Raw genomic sequence first — 26,625 nt, 5'->3', positions numbered from 1 at the left:
GGGTACTCGCATGTATGTGGTACAGTTGGCTGACGGTCGAGTATGGCGGCGCCACATAGATCAGCTAAGGAGACGTTGGGCTAAGGACAGCGCTGACTCTCCGACGGCTGAATTCCCTGATGTTGAGTGGAGACCCCCAGAGCAGGCGGTGAGTACCGAACTGCCCGGTACTGTCCCCGAGTCAGGGCAGACCCCTGGGTGCGGGGCTGAAACCCCAGTAGAGTTTGTGCCTGAACCAGGCTGTAGTGAACCCCACAGTGACTCACAACCTTGTGTGCCCATAGAGCCTGCGCCGCTTCGCAGGTCTCAGCGTACGCGGCAGATGCCGACTTATCTAAAAGACTATGATTGTAATAAAGTATTTTGGAACAGTTGATGTACAACAGCATGACTTGAATGTATGTAAATAATAAAACAAATGGATGATGACTTAACTTAGGGGGGAGGAATTGTTATGTATTGAAACGATTACATGAATCACCTCATAGGACTCCTATGTTAAGCTTCGAGCCAGACCAGGGCTCCTCTGAGCGAACTTCCTATTGGTCGCTTCGTAACAGCGACCAATCAGAACGATACCATTCCCTAGGAGGGAAAGACTCCCATTGGTCCTTAACTAAGCAATCTCATTGGTTGTGAATTGTAAATAGGCGTGGCTACATTAGCCCGGTTATGTTTAAAAGGAGCATAAGCTCCCACTGTTTTCTGTTCTGGTTTCTTACTGAGTTGAGTGCTTGTTCGTTACTTCCAATAAAGCTGAATCACTTGCTGAATCACTCTAAGAGTCCTTGTTAGTGCGATCTAACAGAGCCAGATAATTTTTAAAAAATCTGCTAGTTGGTACCCAATTTGGAAATATTTGTATCCAGTGTAGCTTGGATTCACTCAAAAAGCCATGAGATGAAGACTTGGACTATGCCCATCAAAGCAGAGGGTAGACAGCTAGGATCGTCCCTGAGCAGGAACAACTCTCTAGAGCTGACAAAGTGCAATTCTCTTACACTGGAAACTGGATGCAGCAATAGACACTTATTGCTTATTTATATCCAGAGTGAGAAATTAGGAATATGTTAAAATGAAATCACGTTGTTGCAATCTGGGAATAAAAACAAGACTGCAAACATTCATTTATTTATGGAGTCCAATTCCATACCACATTTCCACCCATGCTAGTTCCTAAGGTAGCTAAGGCTGCCTCCACATGACAAGGATTCTCCACATTGCTTTTACTGACATGGCAAATGCAGAGGAATAGGCATTGGTGATGGCGCTTCTGCCCATGAGAGCTTTCTATGCTCCTTGGCTGTCTTTTTTCATGATTTTCATGTGCTCTGGTGTGACTCTGAATTGGCTGTCAGGGATGCTAGCAGTCAGACCCCTCCTCAACTGAGAGGCAGTTTATAGGTTCATAAACCAGAAACATCTCTCTTAATATCACCCCAGTACCTTAAGTGTAGAGCACTGCTGGGGCCAAAGAGGACCAAGATTGATGGCAATCAGGCAGAGGCATGAGAAAACATTTTTCAAGGCACAAGTCAGAGAGGCTGGCTGGCTACTACCCTCTCCTTGCCCTGGAGAAATGCAGGACTTTAGGGCAATGAGTCATCGAGTACCTATTGACTGACTCAATATAATCCCATCAACACTCAAGCCTGACCTCCCCATCACCCATTACCCTTCATTAAGTGGTGATTAATCAACACTTAAGTCTATTCACCTTCCAAATTACCCTTCCTGCACTGTGCTTGTAGAGCGATCAAACCTATCCCACCTCTTTGTCTACTTCTGGTAGAACCAAGAAGTGATTGTCCTCTGGCAGAGAGTCAACCTGCCTCAGGATACATTTTGCCCTATACACATATCACCCAGCTAACCCAGCTCCATGTGTTTTTTTTTTGATCCCCCGGACACGCCACTTGAATGTGGGCCTTCCCTCTCTCTCACTTCCTGAAACACTGCTGTAATGTATTCTTAGCTGCCATGAGTACATTAGGATGTATGGGAAACCTCCCATAGGGAAGCAATGTTAAGCTTCGTCTTGGACAGAGGATTCTAGTCCAAGACTCACGACCCAATCACCTTCAAGCAAGCTGCAAGCGGGAACGTTTGTGATTGGTCCTTATGCGCTCAACCTGATAGGTTGTTATGTGTATAGTGGGTGTGGCTATGTTAGCCGGGAATGTTTAAATACCGGGCAGTTTCAATGGGCAAACTGTTCGGGCTATCAGATGTTGTACCGTGTCGAAGAAGTGAAGAAAGAGCTGAATAAACTTGAGTCTTTTACTGAAATCACTCTCCGACTCATTGTTAAGTGCCGGACTTAACAATTGGCGACGAGGATGGGATTCTAGTGCGGGTAGGCAGCCCCGCTACATCCAGACCCACGACGGACAACGAAGAGTCGACCTCCATGGCCAGTCAGCAACGGGCACCACCAGAGCCGGTGGCAGCGATTGCAACGATGGCCAATAGCCCGAAGTTTGAGGCCTTCGAACCAGCGACCGAGGACTGGGACTCCTACCTGTCAAGGTTCGGGTTCCACCTCGTAGCCTCCGACATCACGACGGAGGAGAAGAAGCGGGCGACGCTCCTGAGCTCTTGCGGAAAGAGCGTGTTCGACATCGCCCGGTCCCTGGTGGCACCAGCGGACATCTCGACCGTCTCGTACAAGGACCTGACCGAGAAGCTGCAGGCACATTTCTCCCCGAAGCCGTCGGAGATTGCGTGCCGGCATGCCTTCTATAAGAGGGGTCAGGCGGCCAGCGAGTCGGTGGCGGAGTTTGTGGCTGCCCTACGAAAGGCGGCAAGGCCCTGCAACTTCGCGAATGTGGAAGAGGCCCTCAGAGACCGGCTAGTGTGCGGAATGAGGGACGACCGGCTGCAGCAGAGGCTGTTCGCTAGAAAGGAGCTGACCTGGGCAACGGCCTACGACGAGGCCATCGCCGCGGAAGCAGCCGACAAGTCGACCCGAGAGGTGCGTCAGCGTTTGGCAGCGACGGAGCTGCGCGTTCACCACCAGGGGGCCGACAGTGACAGCGAGGGTAAGCTGAGTGACGTCTGCATCGTCAAAAAGAAGGCAGACCAGCGGACCCCAGTGAAGACTTCGACCAGCCCAGCCTGCGCAGGCTGTGGCGGGAAGCACCCACGTGAGCAGTGTTGGACGAAAGACGTCCCCTGCCGTAAGTGTGGCAAAATGGGCCACATCGCTCGAGCCTGCAGAGCGACTAAGAGGTCCACGCCAGAAGCATCACCCCGGAATCAACGCTCACGAGCAGCACATCGTGAGGACGACCGTCAGACGACATCGAGCCTGTCAACCAAGCCTGCGGTTCGTCGAGTCGGAGGGACGGGAAAGATCCACGTCACAGTCAACCTCAACGGAGTGCCCTGCAGCATGGAGGTCGACTCCGGATCGTCCGTGACCGTCCTGTCCTCCCACACCTGGCAGCGCATGTTCCCGACCAGGAGCCAGCGGCGTTTGAAAGCCGCTGAAACGCAGGTGGCCGATTTCCAGGGGAGGCGCATTCCTCTGGCGGGAAGGGACACCTTTATGGTCGAATTCAAAGGGAAATGTGTTGAATTGTCATGTTTGATTGCCGAGGGTAACCGGGTAAATTTACTCGGGTTGGAGTGGTTCGAACCACTCGGGATAGCACTTACTGGGGTGAATGCAGTATCGGAAAATAAATGGGCTGTACTATATAATGAATTTCCTGATGTGTTCGGGGGCGGTCTGGGAAAGTACAAAGGGCCCCCTGTGTCTTTTGAGCTCGATCCATCTGTGACACCTATACGGTTGAAGTATAGGAAGGTGCCAATCCCGCTTAAACCACGGATCGAAGCCGAGCTGGACAAGCTCATAGCCCAAGGAGTATTGGAGCCAGTCCCATTTAGCAAATGGGAGACGCCTATAGTCACGCCAGTAAAATCGGATGGCTCCATCCGAATATGCGCTGACTATAAGTGCACGATCAACCGTGCCTTGCAGCAGCATTCCTACCCTGTCCCGGTAATCAGCCACGTCCTGGCGTCACTGGGAGGGGGGAAAGTGTTTGCAAAGTTCGACCTCGCCCAAGCCTACCAACAGCTGCCTGTGACCAGGGAGGCGGCTGAGGCGCAGACAATCGTCACCCACAGAGGGGCTTTTCGAGTGAACCGGCTCCAGTTTGGGGTAAACGTGGCTCCAGGAGTGTTCCAAGGCCTCATGGAAGGGTTACTGAGGGGAGTTCAGGGGACTGTCCCTTATTTTGACGATGTGTTGGTGGCTGGGAGGTCCGATGAGGAACTCATGAGCAGAGTTCGAGAGGTACTGAAACGGTTCTCTCAAGCGGGACTTAAGGTGAAACAGTCCAAATGTATAGTGGGTGTTCCCAGTGTGGAATTTTTGGGGTTCAGGATCGACGAACATGGTGTCCACCCCACAGAGGACAAGGTGAGGGCAATTAAGGATGCCCCATGTCCAGGGAACAAAAAGGAGCTCCAAGCATTCCTTGGACTCCTCAATTTTTACCACGCCTTCCTCCCCCACAAGGCGTCGGTAGCGGCCCCACTACATGCCCTCCTGCACAAAGAGGCAAAATGGCGGTGGGGGTCAGAGCAGGAACGGGCGTTCAAAGGAGTCAAGGCATTACTGGTGTCCAATGCAGTGTTGACTCACTACGATGATAATAAAATGTTGGTGTTGGCTGCGGATGCATCTCCTTATGGGGTGGGGGCGGTGCTCAGCCACTTGATGCCAAACGGCGAGGAAGCTCCCGTAGCATTTTATTCCCGCTCACTGTCAAGCGCGGAGAAGGGGTACGCCCAGATCGACAAGGAGGGACTGGCGCTTGTTGCAGCAGTTAAAAAGTTTCATGACTTTTTGTATGGTCGGAAGTTTCTCCTTGTCACCGACCACAAGCCCCTGTTGGGAATCTTTGCCCCGGACCGGCAACTTCCCAACATCATGTCAGCGCGGATGCTGAGGTGGGCTCTGTTCCTGTCCGCCTACGATTACGACCTAGAACATCGGCCGGGTAAGGCGATTGGTCACGCGGACGCTTTGAGTCGCTGCCCTCTGCCCGGCCTGGACTCAGACCCAGCTCCAGCTAGCGAGGTGTTAGCGATTGATGAACTGTTCCAGGCTCCGATCACCTCTAAGGACATTGCGGCTGCGTCCGCTAAAGACATTGTGATCTCCAGAGTTTTGAACTGGGTTTGGAGGGGGTGGCCTGTGGGCTCCGTGGAGCCAGAATTTGCGTGTTACAAAATGCGTCAAAACGAGCTGTCTGTGTCAAAGGGATGTCTTTTGTGGGGAAGCCGGGTGGTGGTCCCTCACAAACTCAGGGAAAAAGTGCTGAAATCACTTCACGAGGGCCATCCCGGCATGGTCCATATGAAGGCGCTAGCTCGCGGGTATGTGTGGTGGCCCAGGCTAGACGCCGACATTGAAGAGTGGGTTCGGGTGTGTGAGCCTTGTCAGCAGGCTAGGCCTGAACCACCAACCGCCACTCCTCAGAGATGGGAGTCGGCGGGAAAGCCCTGGTCGAGATTGCACCTCGACTTCGCAGGGCCAGTACAAGGGCAAATGTTTTTGGTAATTGTAGACGCTTATACCAAATGGTTAGAAGTGGCTCACATGCGATCGACCACTTCTAGCGCTGTCGTCACAGTGCTGCGACAGTTGTTTGCCACTCACGGGTTGCCTGACGTACTCGTGAGTGACAACGGCGCACAATTTACTTCCGAGGAGTTCAGGAGGTTCTTGTCTGATAACGGGATCAGGCAAATGACGGCCGCGCCGTTTCACCCGGCCTCAAACGGGCAGGCCGAGAGAATGGTGAGAACAACTAAAGAAGCCCTTGCAAAGCTGGTATGTGGTGATTGGGGGGTGAAACTAGCTTCGTTTCTCCTGAGACAACATGTTACCCCTTGTTCGGCGACAGGCCGCAGCCCGGCCGAGATGTTAATGGGTCGCCGTTTAGCAACGCTATTAGACAGGTTGCATCCAGATCTGAACGATCTGAAACCACAACCACAGACCGAGAGTCCGAAGGTCCGGACATACGAAAAGGGTGAGCAAGTGTATGCTCGTAACTATGCCAGTGGTCACTCGTGGCTTCCAGCCACTGTCACCGATGTTATCGGTACTAGAATGTATGTGGTACGGCTTGCAGATGGACGCAAGTGGCGTAGGCACATAGACCAGCTGAGGCAGCGGTGGGCAACTGACCGTCCTACCGTGCAGCCGGCTGAGTCTGCGGAGGAACCCCCATGGCCTTTAGAAGAGGCAGGTACTGTAGAGCCTGAGGGCTACAGTAGCGGTCAAGAGACAGGGCAGACCCCTAATTTTGAACCGCATGCAACGGACGGGGATGTTCCTGACTCTGAGGTCCCAGAGTCAAACGGAGTACCACTGAGGGAAAGATGCCCTGAGACGAGTTCACCTCGTAGGTCTCAGAGAATGAGACGTGCACCCACCTACCTAAGTGATTACGACTGTTCATGAGGTATTTTTGCTTAGGGGGGAGGGAATTGTAATGTATTCTTAGCTGCCATGAGTACATTAGGATGTATGGGAAACCTCCCATAGGGAAGCAATGTTAAGCTTCGTCTTGGACAGAGGATTCTAGTCCAAGACTCACGACCCAATCACCTTCAAGCAAGCTGCAAGCGGGAACGTTTGTGATTGGTCCTTATGCGCTCAACCTGATAGGTTGTTATGTGTATAGTGGGTGTGGCTATGTTAGCCGGGAATGTTTAAATACCGGGCAGTTTCAATGGGCAAACTGTTCGGGCTATCAGATGTTGTACCGTGTCGAAGAAGTGAAGAAAGAGCTGAATAAACTTGAGTCTTTATGAAATCACTCTCCGACTCATTGTTAAGTGCCGGACTTAACAACTGGCCATTTCCTTCTTTGACTTGCTGCTTCCACAGACCTCTTCAGGATCAGTAAATATCACCCATACTTAAAAATCTCTCCTCTTTCCTCCCTGCCTTTCCTAGTTAGCTCTTTTATGTGTTTACTGTGTGCATCCTTATTTTATCCTATTTTCTTTTTGTTCCAATAAAACCTTTCCCATAAATAACTACCTGGCTATTTTTGGAGTTCTCATAGGAACAAATCCTGGTATATATAGGTGGAGATCCCAGTTTCCTACCTCTCTGTTGCCTTTAGCTAATTTCCCCAATTTAAGTGGAGACTGCCTCTTTGAGTAACAGGGAAATGGTCATCATGGCTGTCCTGGCAATTCACTGTCCCCATTTTTATTCCACACATGGGCTATATCAATATAGCACTATAATGACACTATAAAATTTAAAAAGAATTAGTGGCAATGCATCATTCAATATCTCTATAGCAATTATTGAGGGGGAGTAGAATAAGCCTCTGAAAACCCATGGTTTGAAAGAAATACTGGGAAGATGGTGCTGTGATGGCCTGGCTTTGGAAAATGGCATTGATGTGGGCAGGACAAGAAAATGCACACCAGTGCTTCAAGATAGCATGCTGATGTACTTGGGCTGCATTCTTCTCAAAAAGATTGGGGTAAAGCAGTTTTCATTTGAAATGTGGTATTGGAGGTCCACGGTGTTGGATACTGTGGACTGCCAAAAAGACAAATAAGTGAGTTCTAGATCAAGTAAAGCCTTAACTCTCCCTAGAAGCTAAAATGACTGAACTGAGGCTATTGTACTTTGGTCACATTATGAAAAGACAAGAGCCACTAGAAAAGATAATAATGCTGGGGAAAGGTGCTGTTTATGACTCCAGTTGCAAAAACAGTAAAGACAATAAACAAACAAACAAACAAACTGCTAGGAAAAGTTAATGGCAGCAGAATGAAATGGATTGACTCAATTAAGGAAGCCATGGTCCTCATTTTGGAAGACCTGAGCAAGGCTGTTAAGGATAGGACTTTTTGGAGGTCATGAATTCATAAGGTTGCCATAAGTTGTAAGTGACTTGATGGTACTTAACACACACACACACACACAAAGTTTGGGGAAGGAGCATATTGGGGGTGAGAAAAACCGGGAAACAGAACACTTATCGCATAGATCATGTGACAGCTCCATCCCATCCCCCAAAAAACTATCCAATTTGAAAGTTGAGGAGGGGAAAACTGAGGAAGGTCCTGGAGGCTTGCTGCGGCATGTTAGCAGCCAATGAGGTCCATCTAGGCCATGGGTGTCAAACATAAGGCCTAGGGGCTGGAACCAGCCCTTTTAGGGCTCTTATGCAACCCATGAGCAACTGGTACAAGGGAGGCTGCTGGGGGGTGAGTGGGTGGAGCCACTGCAATTATGGCCTCAGCAAGGTGGAACAACCTCATCTTCAGCAGTCAGGCAGCATGGGAGCTTCTGCCCAGTGTTGCACCACTGGCACTCCAGTCCACTCATGGGTTTTTTCTTCTGCATCCCCCCTCCCAGCCCATGGAGCCTTGCATAGATACACCAACTCAGAGATTACCATCTTCTGTCCTTTATAAGATTTATATCTTCAGTACGTGGTATTTGTTTTATGGCACATGTGGCCCAGCCTGACAAAGTGACATTTATGTAAGATCCGGCCCTCATAACAACTGAGTTTGAAATCTCTGATTTAGGCTGTCTTTTCCCGTCCTCTTCCTGCTGATATGATATGATAGAGATATGAGCTGAAAGGTTCTTGGAACTTAATCTGGGGGTCACAGTGTGGAACCTGTGGAAATCAGCTTGCCAGACCTTGGCCAGCCCAGATTTCCTGGGTTTTGTTCATTTGTGTGCTTTTTTTTTTAATTAACATTGTTTTGCAAGCCCCTTTGAATCCCTTCAGGGAGAAAAGTAACCTTAAAATGCTAAAAATAAAGATATAAATAAACAGCAGCCTGACATATCACAATTTAAATTCAACAACAAATCAGATTTTTTTTTTAAAAAAAGGAAATGTAACAAACTTAAATTTCATAAATCCATAAAACCAATCATTTATAAGACACAATGACACATAAAGCTGATGCGATCACCTCATCACATCTTGGGCACTGAGGATCTGAAGCCAACATAACCCCATCAAGCCCAGTGACAAGCTTTTCAACCCAAATGCAATATTCATTTTGCCAAAACGTGTATCAGATGTATCAAAAAGAAATTAAAACATGTCATTTTGTGGTGAAAGCGCATTGTAACCCAAGATCAAATGAATCTATCGGGTTATTGTCTGTTTTAACTTTGTGAGGCATCGCTGGTCATTTTATTAAATGTGGTCAGTGGGAATGAGTTCTTTGCATTCTTTGTTGCCAAACGGAGGAAAAACTGATAGTTTAAGACTGGACAGATAGTTTGTGGAAATCTGGGAAAGCTTAGCCATGGAAAAACTGACTAGTCTTCAAAAACTTGTGGCAGACGTGTCTTGCTATATGACTACCCTTTACAATTGCAATAGGTGTCTGCGGTTTCTGAGCGTGAGGTTTCTGTAACCCAGTACTGTGAGAGAGCAGGGGGAGGGGGTTGGACTGAATTTACTTAGCCCCAAGAAAAGTTTCAAGGCAATTTTTTTTAGCCAGGCTGGCTCAAGAAGCCACCTTCCCTTGAACATTGCTTAAAGTTTACGACAACCCTTTGTCTTTTCTGTTTCCCCCTGCTTGCCAGTCGCCAGTTCTGAGAGGAACAGCAACTGGCTTCCCACAGAAAGAGCAAACTGGCTTCCAACTCAGTTTCCCTTTAACTTACCAGAATAGTTCCTGATGGATTGATGCCCTCAAGGGCCACTGGCAGCCAGGAACAGGTTGAACCAGGTGGCCTCTGCACTGCCAGCAATGCCCATTTGGTTCTGACCTAGGTCACAGCAGTGATGACAATGGGTGTAGGGCTGTCTTTATTGCAAGCATATTTCTACCCTATTGGGCACGGAGGGGCAGTATCGGAGTTGGGGGTGCTTCCTGGTGACAACTCCACTGAATGCTAAAGGGGAGGGTAACAGATGATATCTACCTTCCAGCATTACTTTATTTTGCCTTGTTCTCCCCTTAAGTTCCATAGCCAGTTTATGCCGATTGCCAATGACTGCCAATGTTGTGCAGTGATTAAATTGCTAGATTAGAATCTGGGAGACACAGGTTCAGGTTCCATTTACGCCATGGAACTTCACTGGGTGACCTTGGACCAGTCACACACTCTCAGCCTGACCTGCGTCACAGGCTTGTTGGTGAGGATAAAACAGCAGAGAGGAGAGCGATGTAAGCCTCATTGTGTTCCCATTGGGAGAAAGGTGGGGTAAGAAAGGAAATAAAATAAAATAAATAATTTAAGGTGCACATGTCATTCTAAATCTGCTCATTCATGCAGAGTTAAGGTTGAGCAAGAAAGGATATCTAATGTCAAGTTATGGGTTGAGCCCTACTTTTTACTTTTTTGCCCAACTGCTCTTGTCTCATACAGTTTCTGTATTCATGGAACCAAAGGGAAAGAGCTAAGCAAAAGGCACTACAGTTTCTATGGGCTCTAGACAAAATCACATTAAATGTTTCTGACCATCTGATCCCTCTTAAGGTTTTTATAATCCCCAGGAGAATCATGAGTGTGTTTAGAAAGGAATGTTGCTACCTTTCATGATATTTTGCTCGCAGGGCAGCTACATCTGCTCAGGACAGACAAGTTTCATTAAGCAGTCCTAATACCATTCAGTGATTCACATGCACTTTTTTTTTCTTTGAGTGACTTATAATTCAAGCAGTGGTAATTTGGGAGACCATTTACCCAATCACCTGTAGGATAACCATGTTGGAACTCACTTTGCAGAGTTGTGGACCCAATGAATGGATGAACCAGATGTTGAACTGAAGTGAAATAGAAGTAAGAACATCTAGCAAGATAAGTGCTTTTGGACTCATCGCTATTTCGGCCCACGATCAACAACGCTGATAAGCAACTGCTTTCCCATCTACTCAGCTCAGTCCAGTAGCTGCTTATGTGCAAAGTCGCTAGACATCTGATAACATTTTGTTAATTACTGATTAGCTGTTTGATTTTTGTATTCTATTAGGATGCGTTACATGTGTTAGCTCCCTTGGTACACAAAGGTGTGATTCAAATAAATAAATAAATAGATAAACAAAATAGTAGAGTTTGTATCAGGGATTCATTTGTGTCATAATTCATCAGGACTCTGAGCTAGATTTGGTGTAAATGACGGGGCTCGGCTTAAGGTTGCCAACCTCCAGGTGGTGGCTGGAGATCTCATGCTATTACAACTGATTTCCAGGTGACAGAGATCAGTTAACCTGGAGAAAATGGCTGCTTTGGAAACTGGACTCTATGGCAAAATGCCCCAAACTCTGCCCTCCTCAGGCTCCATCCCCCTAATCTCCAGGTATTTCCCAACCCAGAGCTGGCAACCCTAGCTCGGCTGTGGCATATATGAGAAGAGAGGGCCTTTGGCACAAAATTGCCCTGACTGGCCCTAGCCCTTCCTCATATCTGTGTTTGTGGAAGCCTGTAAGCCTTCCAGGTCAAGGGTATGACTCCTAAGACTGATCTCCAGCACTTCTTTTATCATTTAAATCCTGGCTATTTCCTCTGGATGGCGTCCACAACTCTCTTTTGAAATAAAGAAATAAAGAGCCAGAACAGCAATGGAGGAGGCAGGACATGCTGTCACAGGGTAACAACTTGTGAGACTGAATTCTTAAGAATATTTTCCTGAGACTAAGCCTCATAGAATAAAATAGACTTGCCATTTCCCCGGGGGGGGGGTTTTGTCCACTTTAGGCCCCCCCCGTCCGGATCTGGCCAGTGGGGGAACCCTGCCCCCAAAGTGCTGGTATTGCAGTGATGTGCCCGGCGCGATATCACCCAGAAGTGATGTATAATGCCAGGCACATTGCCAGGAGGGTGCCCTAGCATTTGACCTAAAAACTCTATGGCACCACAGAAGATCCTGACAAAGACACTCAATCTCCCCACTGGCAGCAGGTAGGGGCCTGACAACTCTAAAATAAACTGAGGCTTACTTCCAAGTTGACCAGTTTGGAATTGCTCCTATGAGTCTTGATTGAGCAAACCACAGAAAACAGCACTGTAAATATTGGTTATCACCTACTAAGCCCTTAATGGCTTTGGTCCCACATACCTGCAGCACTACCTCTCCTGCTATGTTCTGCCATGACAGTTTCCCTGAGCAATGACTTTGGAGGGTACCACCCTGCAAATGGGTAATGTCCTCAGCAAATGCCAATACAAGGTGCATTATCAGTTGTGGCTACCACATTGTGGAACAGCCTGCTTTTATAAGGGAATAGGACTGTAGTCGAATGCAATGTTTATTGTATGCTTCATCTTGCTTTTACTGCACTTTCTACCTTTGCACCTCACTTTCTCCATTGTTTATGGTATGTTATACATTACACAGTTTTCTGTTGGCATTGTTTCTTAGTTTCTGTAATCCTAGTCCTATTGCGTCGTTACTGGGTGCCTTGCGCTCTTTGTCTGGATTGTTTCCTATATTTTGTAAACCACCTAGAGTCTCAGTTAGCAAAATAGAGCATAAACATCTGTGTAATCTGCGGTGGCTCAAGTGGTTAAGATGCTGAACTGCAGGCTGTGGGAGGTCGGTAGCTCAGCAGTTCGAGACCCGAGTGTGCCGCATGACGGAGTGAGCTCCCGTCTCTAGTTCCAGCTCCTGCCAACCTAGCAGTTCGAAAGCAAAAAATTGCAAGTAGATAAATAGGTACCACTTCAGTGGGAAGGTAACAGCGTTCCGTGCACCTTGGTGTTTAGTCATGCCGGCCACATGACCATGGAAATGTCTTCGGACAGCGCTGGCTCTTCGGCTTTGAAACGGAGATGAGCACCGCAACCCTAGAGTCGGATTCGACTGGCTTTTGAGCAAGGGAACCTTTACCTTTACCTAATCTGCCTTGAGTCTCAGTGAGAAAGGCAGACTATAAATCAATCAATCAAAATGGCTGTCACCAACTTTCGTTTTTCATTTCCAGGCATCTACGGCCTTTTCTCACAGATTCAAGAGTCTCAATAAGCCTGATACTATTTTATACTGCACTGTCCCCAGTGTGCACATGTGATGATGAGGCACTCCAAAGGGATCTGTCAAAGATGGGCGAGTGGGTGTCAACATGGCAAATGGGGTTCAGTGTGGCCAAGTGCAAGGTGATGCACATTGGAGCCAAAAATCCTAAATATAAATACACGTTGATGGGGGTCTGAACTGGCAGAGACTGATCAAGAGAGAGATCTCAGAGTTGTAGTAGATAACTCACTGAAAATGTCGAGAGAGTGTGTGACTGCAATAAAGAAGGCCAATGCTATGCTGGGGATTATTAGGAAGGGTATTGAAAACAGATCAGCCAATATCATAATGCCCCTATATAAATCAATGGTGCAACCTCATTTGGAATACTGTGTGCAATTCTGGTCACCACACCTTAAAAAGGATATTATAGCTTTGGAAAAAGTGCAGAAAAGGGCAACTCGAATGATAAAAGGGTTGGAACACTTTCCCTATGAGGAAAGGTTAAGGCGCTTAGGGCTCTTTAGCTTGGAGAAACGACGACTGAGGGGTGACATGATTGAGGTTTATAAGATTATGCATGGGAAAGAGCAGGTAGAGAAAGAGGTACTTTTCTCCCTTTCTCACAATACAAGAACTCGTGGGCACTCCATGAAATTGCTGAGCGGTCGGGTTAGAACAGATAAAAGGAAGTACTTCTTCACCCAAAGAGTGATTAACACTTGGAATTCACTGCCACAGGAAGTGGTGGCGGCTACAAGCATGGACGGCTTCAAAAGGGAATTAGATAAGCATATGGAGCAGAGGTCCATCAGTGGCTATTAGCCACAAGGTATAGATAGGGACTCTGGGGCAAGTGATGCTCTGTCATCTTGATGCTTGGGGGGGGGGTCAACAGTGGGAGGGCTTCTAATGTTCTGGCCCCACTGGTGGACCTCCTGATGGCACTGGTATTTCTGGCCACTGTGTGATACAGAGTGTTGGACTGGATGGGCCTTTGGCCTGATCCAACATTGGCATCTCTTATGTTCTTATGTTCTTATGTCCCTACTTCAGTTCAAGATGTGAGGGCTCCTGACATCTGCCATTAAATACCTATTACTGAACTTTTATCATGCATTCATGCTGTGTGGCAAATGAATGACATATTTTCGGTTTTCTATTCAGACTATCTCACTTCCTAGGAACTGTCCTGATAATTGTCAATTGCATGGATTAATTTGAGGGTTGTCAAGTCTGGGCTGGGAAATTCTTGGAGATTTGGAGGTGGAACTTGGGGAGGGCAGGGTTTGCAGAGGAACCTCAGTAGTAGTATGCCAGAGTCCACCCTCCAGAGCAGCCATTTTCTCCAGGAGAACTGATTTCTGGAACCTGGAGATAAGTTGTGATTCTGGGAGATCTCCAGGCCCCACCTTGAGGTTGACAACCCCAATTAGCTTACTAATACACCATATTGGAAAAATGTCTGAACAACTGAAATCATGTTTCAAAGCTTTCTTACAAGTTGGTTGAAGAGACATGTCAAGCTAGGGCTGCCAAGACCCTTTGAGGGAGGGGGATCCCCTGCCCAAACTCCCGTTTCCCATTGCTGATGCAGAGACTGGCAGAAGAAAAATAGCCTTCAAAAATGCCATGGGAGAATAGCATAGCATCACTTCCAGACAAAAAACCTGGAAGTGGCATCAGTTGTCTCTGGACAACTTTAGTTTTACCATAGAGTTTCCTGCAATTCCCTGAAAGGTATGATGTAACTTCCAGGTGTTTCCCAGTGGAGATGTCGCACTGTTACTGACAGCACCACCCCATGTCCCTATCTCTAGTTTCCTACTGGTTGCTGAGCTATGCCTGGCAGCCCTACATCAAGGCATAAACAGAATTTCATATTTGCCCATAGTCTCATAAAGCAAATAGATTTGTTATTTCACTTACAACTTTCAAAGGGGTTGAAAGACTCTGGAACACAGCCACACATTGATAAATGGGTGGGTAGTCGAGAGGAGGAGGATGTCTCAGTACATTCTCAGTTTGGAACAGAAAATGTTTGTTTAGGGAAGACCAAATACTCCGTTGTAAATCTGACTGCTTACTCTTCCTTTGATTTAGCACTTACACCAGCACATGGGGTCTTCTGAAACTGGCCTACTCAGAAATCTATGCAGAGGCAGAGGGAGGTCAGCAAACAGGCAATAGTTAAGTGTTTTCATTAGAACAGATTGAAAACACACAGGGGGAGATAAGAGAGATTCATATGCTCAATAGATTTCAAACAAGCGTATGAGTCACCAGCCAGCCATTTGGGTTAAGTGAGTATCTTTCTGTTTCCCAGCAGAATGATAAAATTTGGGGGTGGGGAGCGGGGAGCTAGGCCTCAGCTGAGGAAGGCCAAGATGTGTGAACCAGAAAGTTCCCACTGAAAGCAGGAGCAAGGCCAGACAGCCATATATTAACAGACTGTTGAATTTGATTTGTTTGTCATGCTGAATAGAATAGCTTCTGCTGGGATATTAATGAGAGAAGAAGGGGTCTGCTGGCACATCCAAAATGCATTCTAACAGACATGTTCCCAGCTAAGATTCAGTCAATAACATGGAAATTGGATCAGGACGAAAGAAAGGTTAGCTCACAGCTTGGCTGCCCGAACACTAAATATAGACTTGCGACCTGGACTAACACAAATCAAGTTATATCATAAATGGGCAACAGCCAGAGCCAGTGTTGATCTGAGACAGCTAGATTTCAAGCTGTGGGCTATTTGCAGAGTGGAGAATGAAAAAAAGAAAAGAACAGCAACTTGGATCTCTGTCCAGTGACTATAACTAGAGCTTAATGTAAATAGGAGAACTGGTGCTGGCTCCAATCTAAAGTTGAATGTTCTTTCCCCAAACTGCCCTGAAGTATAGCAAGCAACAGTGTATGGGTAAAGCTTAGCTATGGAGATGGTTCTACTCCAGTGTAGGACTCTCAATTTAGACTGTATTGTAGTAGATAGCATATCAGACTTAAGCCCGGCCTACGCTTGTAGCAAAATGAGATGGTAATGAGGTGTCAGTAAGGTAAGATGGCAGAATGGGCTAAACCATTTCAGACTACAGGTGAGGAATTATATTGTTCACAATTCTTCTACATTAATAATTCTGTGCAAATGAAAAACAGGCAGGCCATTACTGGTTTGGGTTTCAAATCCATGTGGTTTTTTTTAGTTCTGGCGCTTCGGGATCATTTTTTCCAATGGGGAACCAATTTTAGGGTATGGGGCAGCTGTTTTTAAACACAATGGCACCAAAGTTACCTAGAATATAATTTTCTATCTAATCTAAAGATCCCCCACGTTTCAAGCAGTTTAAACAATGGGGTTCAGTTTTACAGACCCCCCAAAGTAGGCACCTCTTGCTGCAGGCTCACTTCTCTCCACTGATTCCTATTGCAGGGGAAATGGCACTGGCTACCAGCATTTAAACACCCCACCCCCCCAAAAAAATCCAACCTTGTCTGCATTCATTTCATTTTCCTACTTTTACAATGACTGACAATTTTAAAAATTTCCTTTCTTCTGAAAACTCTGCATTCGCCGGTCTTCTTTGTTGTAGTCTGTTGTTTGTTTCCTTTCACAAAAGCAGGACTAAGGGAGAGACCGAGAATGGCAGTTCTTCTATTATTGCCTATGGACATTTCAGGAAAGCTGGAATGGCTGTTTTTCAACTAAATGACACCAAAATTGCAAGGGAGTTAGTGCTGCTTGTCCTACTCAAGAACACCCAGGTTTTTAGTGGATTGGACGGGGAGGGGGTCAATTATATGGGCTTCTGAACAAGGTGCCCCATGCATTCTACTTGCAGACAAAAAAGGGGGGTCCACATCCACAAAGCAGGGAAGGAAGAAGGAGCCACTTAGAATGGAACCTCTGCCTAGGGTTGCCAGGTTTGGATTGGAAAATACCTGGAGACTTTGGGGGTGGAGTCAGGAGAGAGAGGGGTTTGGGGAGGGGCCTTTAAAGTAGCCATTTTCTCCAGGCGAGCTGATCTCTGTCAGCTGGAGATCAGTTGTAAAAGTGGGAGATCCCCAGGCCCACCTGGAGGCTGGCAACCATAGCTCTGCCAGATCCTGCACCTGGCTTGCACCGGCCGGGGGCTGCCTTCCTTGGATCTGGGAAATCCAGAGAATAAAGAAAAACAAGACACCTGCAGGTTCTAATTGTAAGCACCCAAACACAAACAATGACACCAATTTTTTTGTCTCTGTGTTTCATAATAAGAACCCTGGATTTGTGTAACCATTCTGGAAAATCATGGTAATTAATTTAATTTAATTTAATTTAATTTACATTAGACTTGATATCCCGCTCTTGTCCCATGGCTAGGGTCTCAGAGCGGCTTACAGGGTTTCTGGTGCTAATCACCTGTGTTCCTAGCTAGGGACAACCTACCGGCACCCCCTCTGTGGTGGCTATTGCTGTTTCTCCATTGGCTCGGCATGGTCGGGTCTCCCGGAACAGCAATTTTTGTGTATGCATATTTGGCTTGGGAAATCTGGAATGCACACCCTTAGTGCACTCCTGGAGACATGGACAACTGTAAGTTGAAGTCGTAACTGAGCTCCTATAAAATATACTCTCCTTATCCATTCATCCTACTGAGAATGGTGTGTTACATGGTTTGACCAAGAATTAAATGCAGGCATTCTGACAAACTCAATTTCCCTGCAACTGAGGACATGAATCAGAGGTAGGCAAGAGGACTGTGCAAAAATCCCTAGATGTGATAACAATATGTTCCTGAATATCATGAGTTGCCACATAACAGTAATCATCATAAACTTTTTAAAAATGAAATTTCGTAGTGCCACCAGAGATCAATAGTATAATTACACAAAGGGTGAAAGGTTCCCTCCTCAGAAATAAATTAAGCTTCTTGGCAGTATTTCCACTTACTGGATAGTCACTATTGCTTTGTCATAGATTTTGGATAGGCACCAGGAATGGAATGTCATTTAAAAACAAAACAAAGCAAAATGTGGCTAATGCAATAAATAACTGTAGCCCCTTTGGTTATTCTTGGATAAAAAGGATAACCCCCAGAGAAAAGTGCCTTTCAAAATCACAGAATTACATTTTAAGAGAAAAAACCCCAATCCCTACAGTAATATTATTTTAAACAGTATAACAGAGTATGTTTTAATAAACACCTCCTTAGAGAACGTGCCAGCATTCCCCTTGATTCTATAATTAGGGCTTGCCTCTGTGAAGTTATTTCTGTGTCATAACACCCTAATCCAGCAGAATATAGAAATAGGAACTCCACATATGAGCACAGACTAACCAAATCCAGAAGCATTTAAACCAGAAGTACCAAATGGCCATTTTTCCTTTTAAGAATCCCATCCATGGATAATGTTTAAAAGGATATAAAGGGACTGCTTGCCTCCACTCAAATGTTAAGCTTTTTTGGCAATATGGAACCAACTGAGTCTAAAGATCCCCTCATAATGTTTAGTCTTTACTCTCAGGTCTCAGTCAGGGAGTAGTTGTTAAAATGTATTACTTCATCTTAGTCTTTTCTGTGCAAATTGCTATTCTAGTGTATACAGTTGAATAGCAGTTATTATGAACATGAATTTATGTCAACACTCAAATCCAATTGTGATGGGTCACCCCCCTCACCCTCCATCTCAGGAGTCAAGTTTCTAAACTGAAGGGTCAAAGAAAAAGGTGAAAACTAAATAAAACTGTACATTCATTCAATGTACTTCAATGGTTTACTAAAAATACATGTAGTTCTTTATGTCTCATTTCCAGTTCTATGGAAATCACGTGTTCCTCATGTTTTCAATTAACAACCCTCGAAAGTTATGTTTTCTGTACACGCACACGTGCACACACACACACACACACACACACACACACACACACACACACACAAAACACCGACTCTGTCCCAATGTCTTATATACTCAGGTCTGATCCATATATCCCACTGCTAATGTGGAGGCCAGCTAAAACATTTCAGTGCAGTGATACTTCTTTTGGAAAGAGCAATATTTACAAACTGTTTTGCTCTGTGTAGTTCCAATAGCATAGAGAACTTAAGTGTGGATTTCTGATGTGGGGATACTTCATTGGTGTGAGGAGAAAACAAATGTTTTCTCTACTTTTATGGTTATGCTAAACCTACCAGAAAAGGGCTATCGTGGTTTACATTACCCAAAACTACACAGAAGGCCACATGAGGAAGCTGACAGTGCCCCCCACCTTACAGCACATTACTTTTGCCTGTTGCTTGGAGTTGTTTTGGAAAGCTTTTTCTTTTTTTCTTTTTTTGTGTGTACATTTTCTTCTAATAATGGCATGCAAGGCTACAGATCTCCCCATGATCATATGCATGTTATATGACCCTCGAGCTTATGAATCAAAACACATCCCCTCCTTAGAGTTCTCTCTTCTCTTGGCTCTTGCAACACAATGGTGCAAGCAAATAGAAAACCTAACCCATAACATCTGGAACTTGCTGAACAAAAACATCAACAATGATTGAAGTTATATGAAAAGAGAGAATAAAGTTTGGGCACCTTTTCCTGTTGTTTCAACCTGCCTTCTCTGTTGTACATGGGCCCTTCCCAGTAGTTCCAGTGCAAAGTGCTGCATAGATTATATCATGTCACTATATAATAATCTCTGGGAGAAAAAAAACACACACATTTTTAATTGGTGGTAGATCTCTCCCCCAGCCGCTGCTCACACACAAATTGTATACAATAACATGCCCTTTTCAGGTCCCTGCATAAAACTTTAACGTTGTCCTTGGGAAACCAATAAAGACACGTTGACGTCACAATGAAACATAAAAGGCAGATGTTTCTTGTTAGATTATTTATCCCAGCCACTTTTCCTTGTTTTCAGACAGGGCAAATAATGGCTAAATAGGCCATGTTAACTTCTTAATTATTGTTTCCACAATCCTCATTACCACAGGTCTCATAACAGACAAAGGCTTTCTCCTACAAGGTACACATTATTAAATTTATTCTAGGGTAAAACAGACAAAGCTATAGTGACTTGCTCAAGATTGCTCCCTAGATCAAGGGTGAGTGATGACTTTTTAAAAACCTGACCTCTAAGGTCCTTTTCAAACACAATCATCACTGAGTGGTTCTCGATGGATCACTTTCCCATCCCAGTATAGCACCTGCTGTAGGTAAACCAGTCCAAAGGCTGACAATTACTGGGTAGAATAGTATTTTGCTATGACATGGAGAAGAATGGGATTGTATACGGTTTGGTTTACACTGACAATGGAAAAATTAGATCTCATAGATCATGTCAATTCATTAGAAAAAGAATCAAACAGAAGCAATAGAAAAGGGCCCAATTTAATTGAACTAACAAAATCCCAGCTAGCTTTTGAATTTTAGTTTAAGAATCACTTTCATCAGGATTTCAGCAAAGTCCTGCAATTAAAAATGATGTCAGAATGTAATCTCAGGCTCTGTTAACCCCAAGAAGTACAATATGTCAGACAATGTCAGTTTTCTTAGGGGTATATCTTGGAGCTTCACCAAGTAGCCCCAAGCCACCTCAGGTCTGTGTCAGCTTTCCACTATCAAAGGTATAGGCAGAGGTATGCCAATTCCTGGTCTTTACTATACAGACTGTACATGCCAGCATGGTGCTGACCATTATAGGCAGAGATGGGGACAGACCAATTGGGCTCTAACTCCATCAGCTGGCCCACCTTGCCCATGGCAGCAATATAATGCATGTAGGTAAAAGTATATATATTTTTGGATTTGTGTGTGCGCGCGCATGTGTCTGCAGAGTCATGTAAGTGCATGAAGATCCCCCCCCCAATAGTAGGCATTGATCACAGAAGAGTGTATATTTCCTTGGATGGATGGCCCCTTTGATTCACACCGTCCTCCACTGAAGTCACCCCGTCACCTCCTGAACGCCCAAAGCCCTGCTCTGGTTTGGCTCCATTTAACTTGCTATAGGAGGACTCAAGGCTAGCTGCAGGCACTCAGGTTGGAATACAGTAGGGTTGCCAGTCTCCAGGTGGGCCCGGAGAACTTTCAAAATCACAACTGCTCTTGTGAATGACAGAATGCAGAGGCTGCTGCTGCTGCCCATCCACTCCCTATTTCCAACCACCTTCAAATACTCCTCCCATGGCAAAAAGGCCCCAGACCCCTCCTACTTTATGTGCTGCTTATGATGGGCTAAGCAGATGGGCTAAGGCATGAAAAGGACTGGGCCATGTGCTTCACAGCCCATAAGAGCAACTGCTTTGTGTATCAAGGAAACTGCAAAGGGAAAGCTGGGGAGGGAGGAGGGGGAGGGAGATTCCTTCTCTCATTACCAAAAGCTGTTTCCAGCCATCTTTCCACCCCCTCTGTCTTCCAACCACCTTTGAACCTCCCCAGCAAAAATAAAGCCCCCCCCCAGCTCCTATCTTATATGCTGCTGAGGGGAATCAATGGCTGCCTGGCATGAGCTAGCAAGCTAATGCGCAAAGGACTGGGCCACGTGCTTCAAAGCCTGCAGGAGCTTTGTGCACCAAGCAAATTGCAAAGGGAAAAAAGGGGTGGGAGGAAGGGAGACACCTTCCCTCACTGGCTAATCCAAAGAGGGAGGCAGGGAGACTCCCTCTCTCATTGGCAGAAGCTGCAATTGGGAGTGGGCTCCGTGGCATCTCTCATTGGTTAGCAACTGACAGAGTAAGCTCTGTTTTGACGCCTGGCCTGAGTAGAACTCAGTTGGGTTGTGTGATAACGTGCATGCACAAAAGGTAGGGTTGCCAGGTCAAGTGGCAGGGATGGGGGGGATGTTCCGTGTTGTGTACCAAGTGAAACTGTACACGCGGTCAAGCTCACACGTGGCCAGGTGGACAAGCTGAGCTTCGCATCCAACAACAATAGAAGCAGAGAATCCTAGAACTCACCAATCGGCCAGTCCGGATCCTAAAGGGAACCAATGAGGGAAAGTAGTATTGTATATAGCCTATCACGGGAATGTGTGTGTGTGTTTGGTGAGGTTTGAACGGGAATATAAGTGGGTCGTGGGTCCTGCAAGTTCTCCATTTAACTAATAAAGTATGAGCTGAAATCACCACGACATGCATCAGTCTCAATACTTTATATTCCGGGAGCCGGAAGTGTTGCCCCCGATGTGCTGACATCACCAAAAGTGATGCTGTGCACAGTGCCTATGTCACCTGGAAGTGACAAAAGCACATTGGGAGTGGCACTCTGGTTTTGGGTGAAACTCTATGGTAAAATCACCCTCAAACCATAGAGTTTTGCCCAAAAAACCAGAGTGTCGCCCCGGTGTGCCCACATCCTTAAGAAAGGACTTTCACATTGACTGCTAAGATTTCTTAACTGAAGATGTGTGGGACTGACCATGAGACCTGCATGCTAAGCATGTGCTCTACCCAATATAGTACAATATGATTGTCTTTATTCATATGGCTAAAAAGACAAGTTCAGACAAATGGGATAAATGTTTCAATAGAATGACACAGAGAGAGACTCCATGATACAAGTTCACAAATTATACAGTCCGACATATGAAATAATAATAGTATTGAAGAACTATCTTTATAGTCCAGCTAGTCCTCTGAACCATACCACCAGTGCATCGGGTTCATAGTAATGAAGATTTATGGTAAAGAACACAACAGTGGTCTTTAGAAATATTTATTTACTTCATTTACAACACATCTTTCTTCCCAAAGTGGACTCAAAGTGGCTTATATTGTTCTCCTTGCTTCCACCTCGTCCAGAAATAACTTCTTTATTGTTTGCTTTCAGCAACACAATAGATTCTAAGCATCATCTTCTAAATGGATCAGCCCCTCCAAAAAAGTGCAAGTCTTGGAGCCAGAAAAGAAAGGAAAAAAGCTTTATTTGGTGGGGGCGGGGAAACCAAGGCACTGCAGGCCATAGACCTAGAGTTGCCAGGTCCTCCTTCTTTGCCAGCGGGGGACTTTAGGAGGGCATTGCTAGAGGGGGCAGGGATGTCCTCAATGCAGTGACATCACACAGAAGTGACATCATTATGCTGGGGACTAGCGCCCTGCATGCCTGAACTCCAAGCGGTGAATTGGCTGCTGGAGTTCAGGCACACCCCCCCCCCACTTCTTGCAAACAGCATTTAAGGGGACCCTTACAAGAAGCGGGGGACCACGCGTGCTTGACCTCCAAGTGGCAAATTTGCTACTGGCATATGCCACCCCACTTTTTGCAAACAGCATTTAAAGGGATTTTAAATGCTGTTTTCAAGAAGTGGTGTGTGTGTGTGTGCGCCTGAACTCCAGTGATGAATTCACCGCTTAGAGTTCAGGAGTGCGGCTGCCCCTCTCCCTCCCTCCTGCAAGATTTAAAAAGCCCTCCAGCTGATCAGTAAGCCATGTGCTCATGCCGATCAGCCGGACGGCCCTTTAAATCTCACAGGACGGGAGGAAGAGGGAGTGGCTGCCAGTGGTTGCTCTTGGGGATGGGGCTTCCCCCACCAGCCAGTTGGCCAGTGGTGGGCAGGAGCCCACAAAATTAGGGAATTCCCCTGCCTCCATCTGGGGACTGGCATCCCTACATAGACCATTTGCAATGAGTATAGTGGGAGAAAGGAACTATAACATAGGGGAAAGCGGGCCCAGGTATAGTTTTTCCCAGGGCACACAAAAAGCTGTAACCAGCACTAGCTGTACTCACTCCCCATTTCTTGCTCTGTAACTGCTCAGCAGGCAATAGTTTAAACAGACAATTAGATCACTCCAAAATCATATGACTCAATCATGAATAAATGCTGTGTTTCAGTAAAATCCTACCTTTTGGTGTTTGTCAAAGTAGTTGTTAGTGATGATAATGGCCACCCATCAGGTTGAACTGGCAGTATCCTCTCGCATGAGCTGTTTTGTGAAAACCCAACGCAATGTGACTGTTTGGCACAAACTGAACAGATTGGGTGATCGACTTGCATCTGATTGACACCTTTAAATGTTGTAACTTCGACTATTGAACACAATTGTGCAACAATTTGCAGTACACTACTTACATGCAGGCTCTAATTTCTTTTGTTCTATTCTTTAACAAAAGAACCCACCACAGTAACTCACCCTGAGTTTTTACTAGGAGAAAGTCTGGGTAAAATCTTTTAAATACATAAATGGAGAATGCAGAATGTAAAACGACTCCCTCTCTGTTGCCTGCCTACTCCAGGCAGCCCTGACTACAGTGACTCTAGCCCTGTTCACAAGCTACAGTGAAGGCATGCACAATCCATGTACAGTTGATGGTTCTTTGTTTGTGTGTTGACTACTTCTCCTGTTACAGTCAATGCACGTACAGCTAAACCTGTGATACAAACCCCACATTTCTTCAGGTACTGATACCTGGTTTCATTTGTAAAGTGAATGCATTTTGACTCTTTCTTACCAAACAGATGTACGCACATACAAGCAAGATCTACACACGTTCACTGTAAACATGTGGACAGGGCTTTTTTCTTCCTCCGTTTAGATCTGCATGTATCGTAAGAACATAAGAAGAGCCCTTCTGGATCAGATCAGTGATCCATCCAGTCTAGCATCCTCTTTCACATAGTGGCCAATGAACTGCCCCGGAGGTTAAAAAAAAAAGGCATAAAAGGCCAAGGTTTTCTCCTCATGTTGCATCCTAGCACTATTTTTCAGAGGTTTATTGTCCCTTGATGTGGAGGGTCCCTCTATTCATCTTGGCTAGTAGCTACTGATGGACCTATCCTATATTAAACTGTCTTTGAAAGTCATCTGTGCTATTGACCATCACTAGATCCACTGGAAGTGACTTCCACATTAAGTGAAGAAGTACCTCCTTTTGTCTGTTCCGAACCCCATTCACTGGAACTGAAAGGAGGAAGGTGGTGGATTCTGCTGCTATGAGCTTTGCAGTCAAAGGGATCTAAGAAGAAAGTGGCTGTAACTGGTGAAAAGAGTAGAGCCACAATGGGTGTGGTGGGAAACGTGACCTCAGTTCCGGTGGAAGTGCAAAGGAGGGTCCCATAGACTCCCTGTGCCCGTGGGCCCACGAAATCCTGCAACCAACGCAGTAGAGAGTCAAGATCTCAGAATGAGAAGCATCATTTCAGACTCTGCTGTTGCTAATGTCAAGTATGAAGAAAAACTGGACTGCACCTAGCAATGTGCCAACAGAAAAGAGCTGCCAGCTCCAGGTTGGGAAATAGCTGGAGATTTTGGGGGGTGGAGCCTGAGGAGGGCGGGGTTTGGGGCATAACGCCATAGAGTCCAACTTCCTAAGTGGCCGTTTTCTCCAGGTGAACTGATCTCTGTCACCTGGAGAAGAGTTGTAATAACGGGAGAGCTCCAGTCACCACCTAGAGGCTCGCAACCCGATAACAGAACAAGAAGGGGGAAGTGCCAAGTGATAGACAACTGATTTATTATACAAAGTCCCTACTCATTTCGCCACGCAGGCTTTGTCAGGGGAAATGAAATCTATAAAAACATAACTTTCGGTATTCGTATTGTCTTGCTTCATGACCAATGTACAGTTTATTTATCTTACTAGCAGTAAAGCCCATTGTGAAAGCAATACAACGGGATCTAGAAAGAGGCTCTGGGGCAGTGCTCTGGCTTTGGGCAAACAGTGTCAATTTGCTGTGGTGACCTTAGCAGGGTATAATGACAGAGTCCACTGTTTTCTCCAGAGGAACTGATCTCTGCTACCTGAAGAGCAGTTGTAATTGTGAGTAATCTGTAGCCCTCACCTGGAGACTGGCAACAATTGTTACCCAGGACAAAATGGCTGGTTTGGAGGGTGGAGTCCATGGCATTCTACCTGTCTGAGGTCCCACCCCTCTGCAAACCCCACCCTCTCCAGGCTCCACCCCTCAAATCCCCAGGAATTTGTCAGGATGTAGTTGGCAACCCCATCTCCTTCCCAGGTAGCCACCAACCTACCATTATCTGCCCCTTTGACTTCAGCTGACTTCTGCCCTCCCTTCTGCAGAACAGTTGTAATACTGAGTGCTCTCCAGCCCTCACCTGGAGATTGGCAACAATGGTTCCCTATGTGGGACTGACTGGTTTGGAGGGTGGAGTCTATGGCAGTGTACCTGTCTGAGGTCCCACCCCTCCTCAAACCTCACCCTCTTCAGGCTCCATCCCTCAAGTCTCCAGGAATTTCCCATCTGGAGTTGGCAACCCTATCAGGATTGGCCCCAATGTGTTTTCTCCCAAAGGCCAAAGTAGGTGACAGGACCAAGCTTAGTTGCCTACCAACAGGCACTGAGGGGAATGTAGGGTTGCCAGCTCTAAGGAGGGAAATACCTGGAGGTTTGGGGGGTGGATTCTGTAGAGGGCAGCATGGGGGGTGGTGGAAGGACTCAGCAGGTATAATGTCATAGGGTCTACCCTCCAAAGCATCCATTTTCTCCAGGGGAACTGATCTCTGTCATCTGGAGATCAATTGTAACAGTGGGAGATCTCCAGGTCCCACCTGGAGATTGGCAACCCTAGGGGAAAGTCAGCTGCACAGCAGGGGGTTGAAGAGAATGGTTTGATGGCTGCTGGGCCAAGATTGGCAACAATAGTTCCCCAGGAGCCCCATCGTAAATGCACCAAACAATTCCTAAAGATTTTCCGAAACA

General features: G+C 46.2%; 1 protein-coding gene across 1 annotated transcript in view; it reads left to right on the top strand.

The window, feature by feature from the left end:
* LOC107110236 (uncharacterized protein K02A2.6-like) overlaps positions 1–18,580 on the top strand; it is a 72,807-nt gene extending 54,227 nt beyond the window's left edge. Inside the window, exons 5-6 of the mRNA XM_015411022.1 lie at positions 3,345–6,071; positions 18,492–18,580. Of these exons, the coding sequence (XP_015266508.1) occupies positions 3,345–6,071; positions 18,492–18,580 (2,816 nt within the window). The remainder of the gene's footprint in view (positions 1–3,344; positions 6,072–18,491) is intronic.
* The last annotated feature ends 8,045 nt before the right edge of the window (positions 18,581–26,625 follow it).

This window comes from Gekko japonicus, unplaced genomic scaffold (genome assembly GCF_001447785.1).
Source record: "Gekko japonicus isolate JY-2015 unplaced genomic scaffold, Gekko_japonicus_V1.1 scaffold164, whole genome shotgun sequence".
Taxonomy (NCBI): Eukaryota; Metazoa; Chordata; class Lepidosauria; order Squamata; family Gekkonidae; genus Gekko; species Gekko japonicus.
The sequence above is the reverse complement of the archived record's forward strand: the minus strand, read 5'-3'. Positions and strand labels throughout refer to the sequence as shown.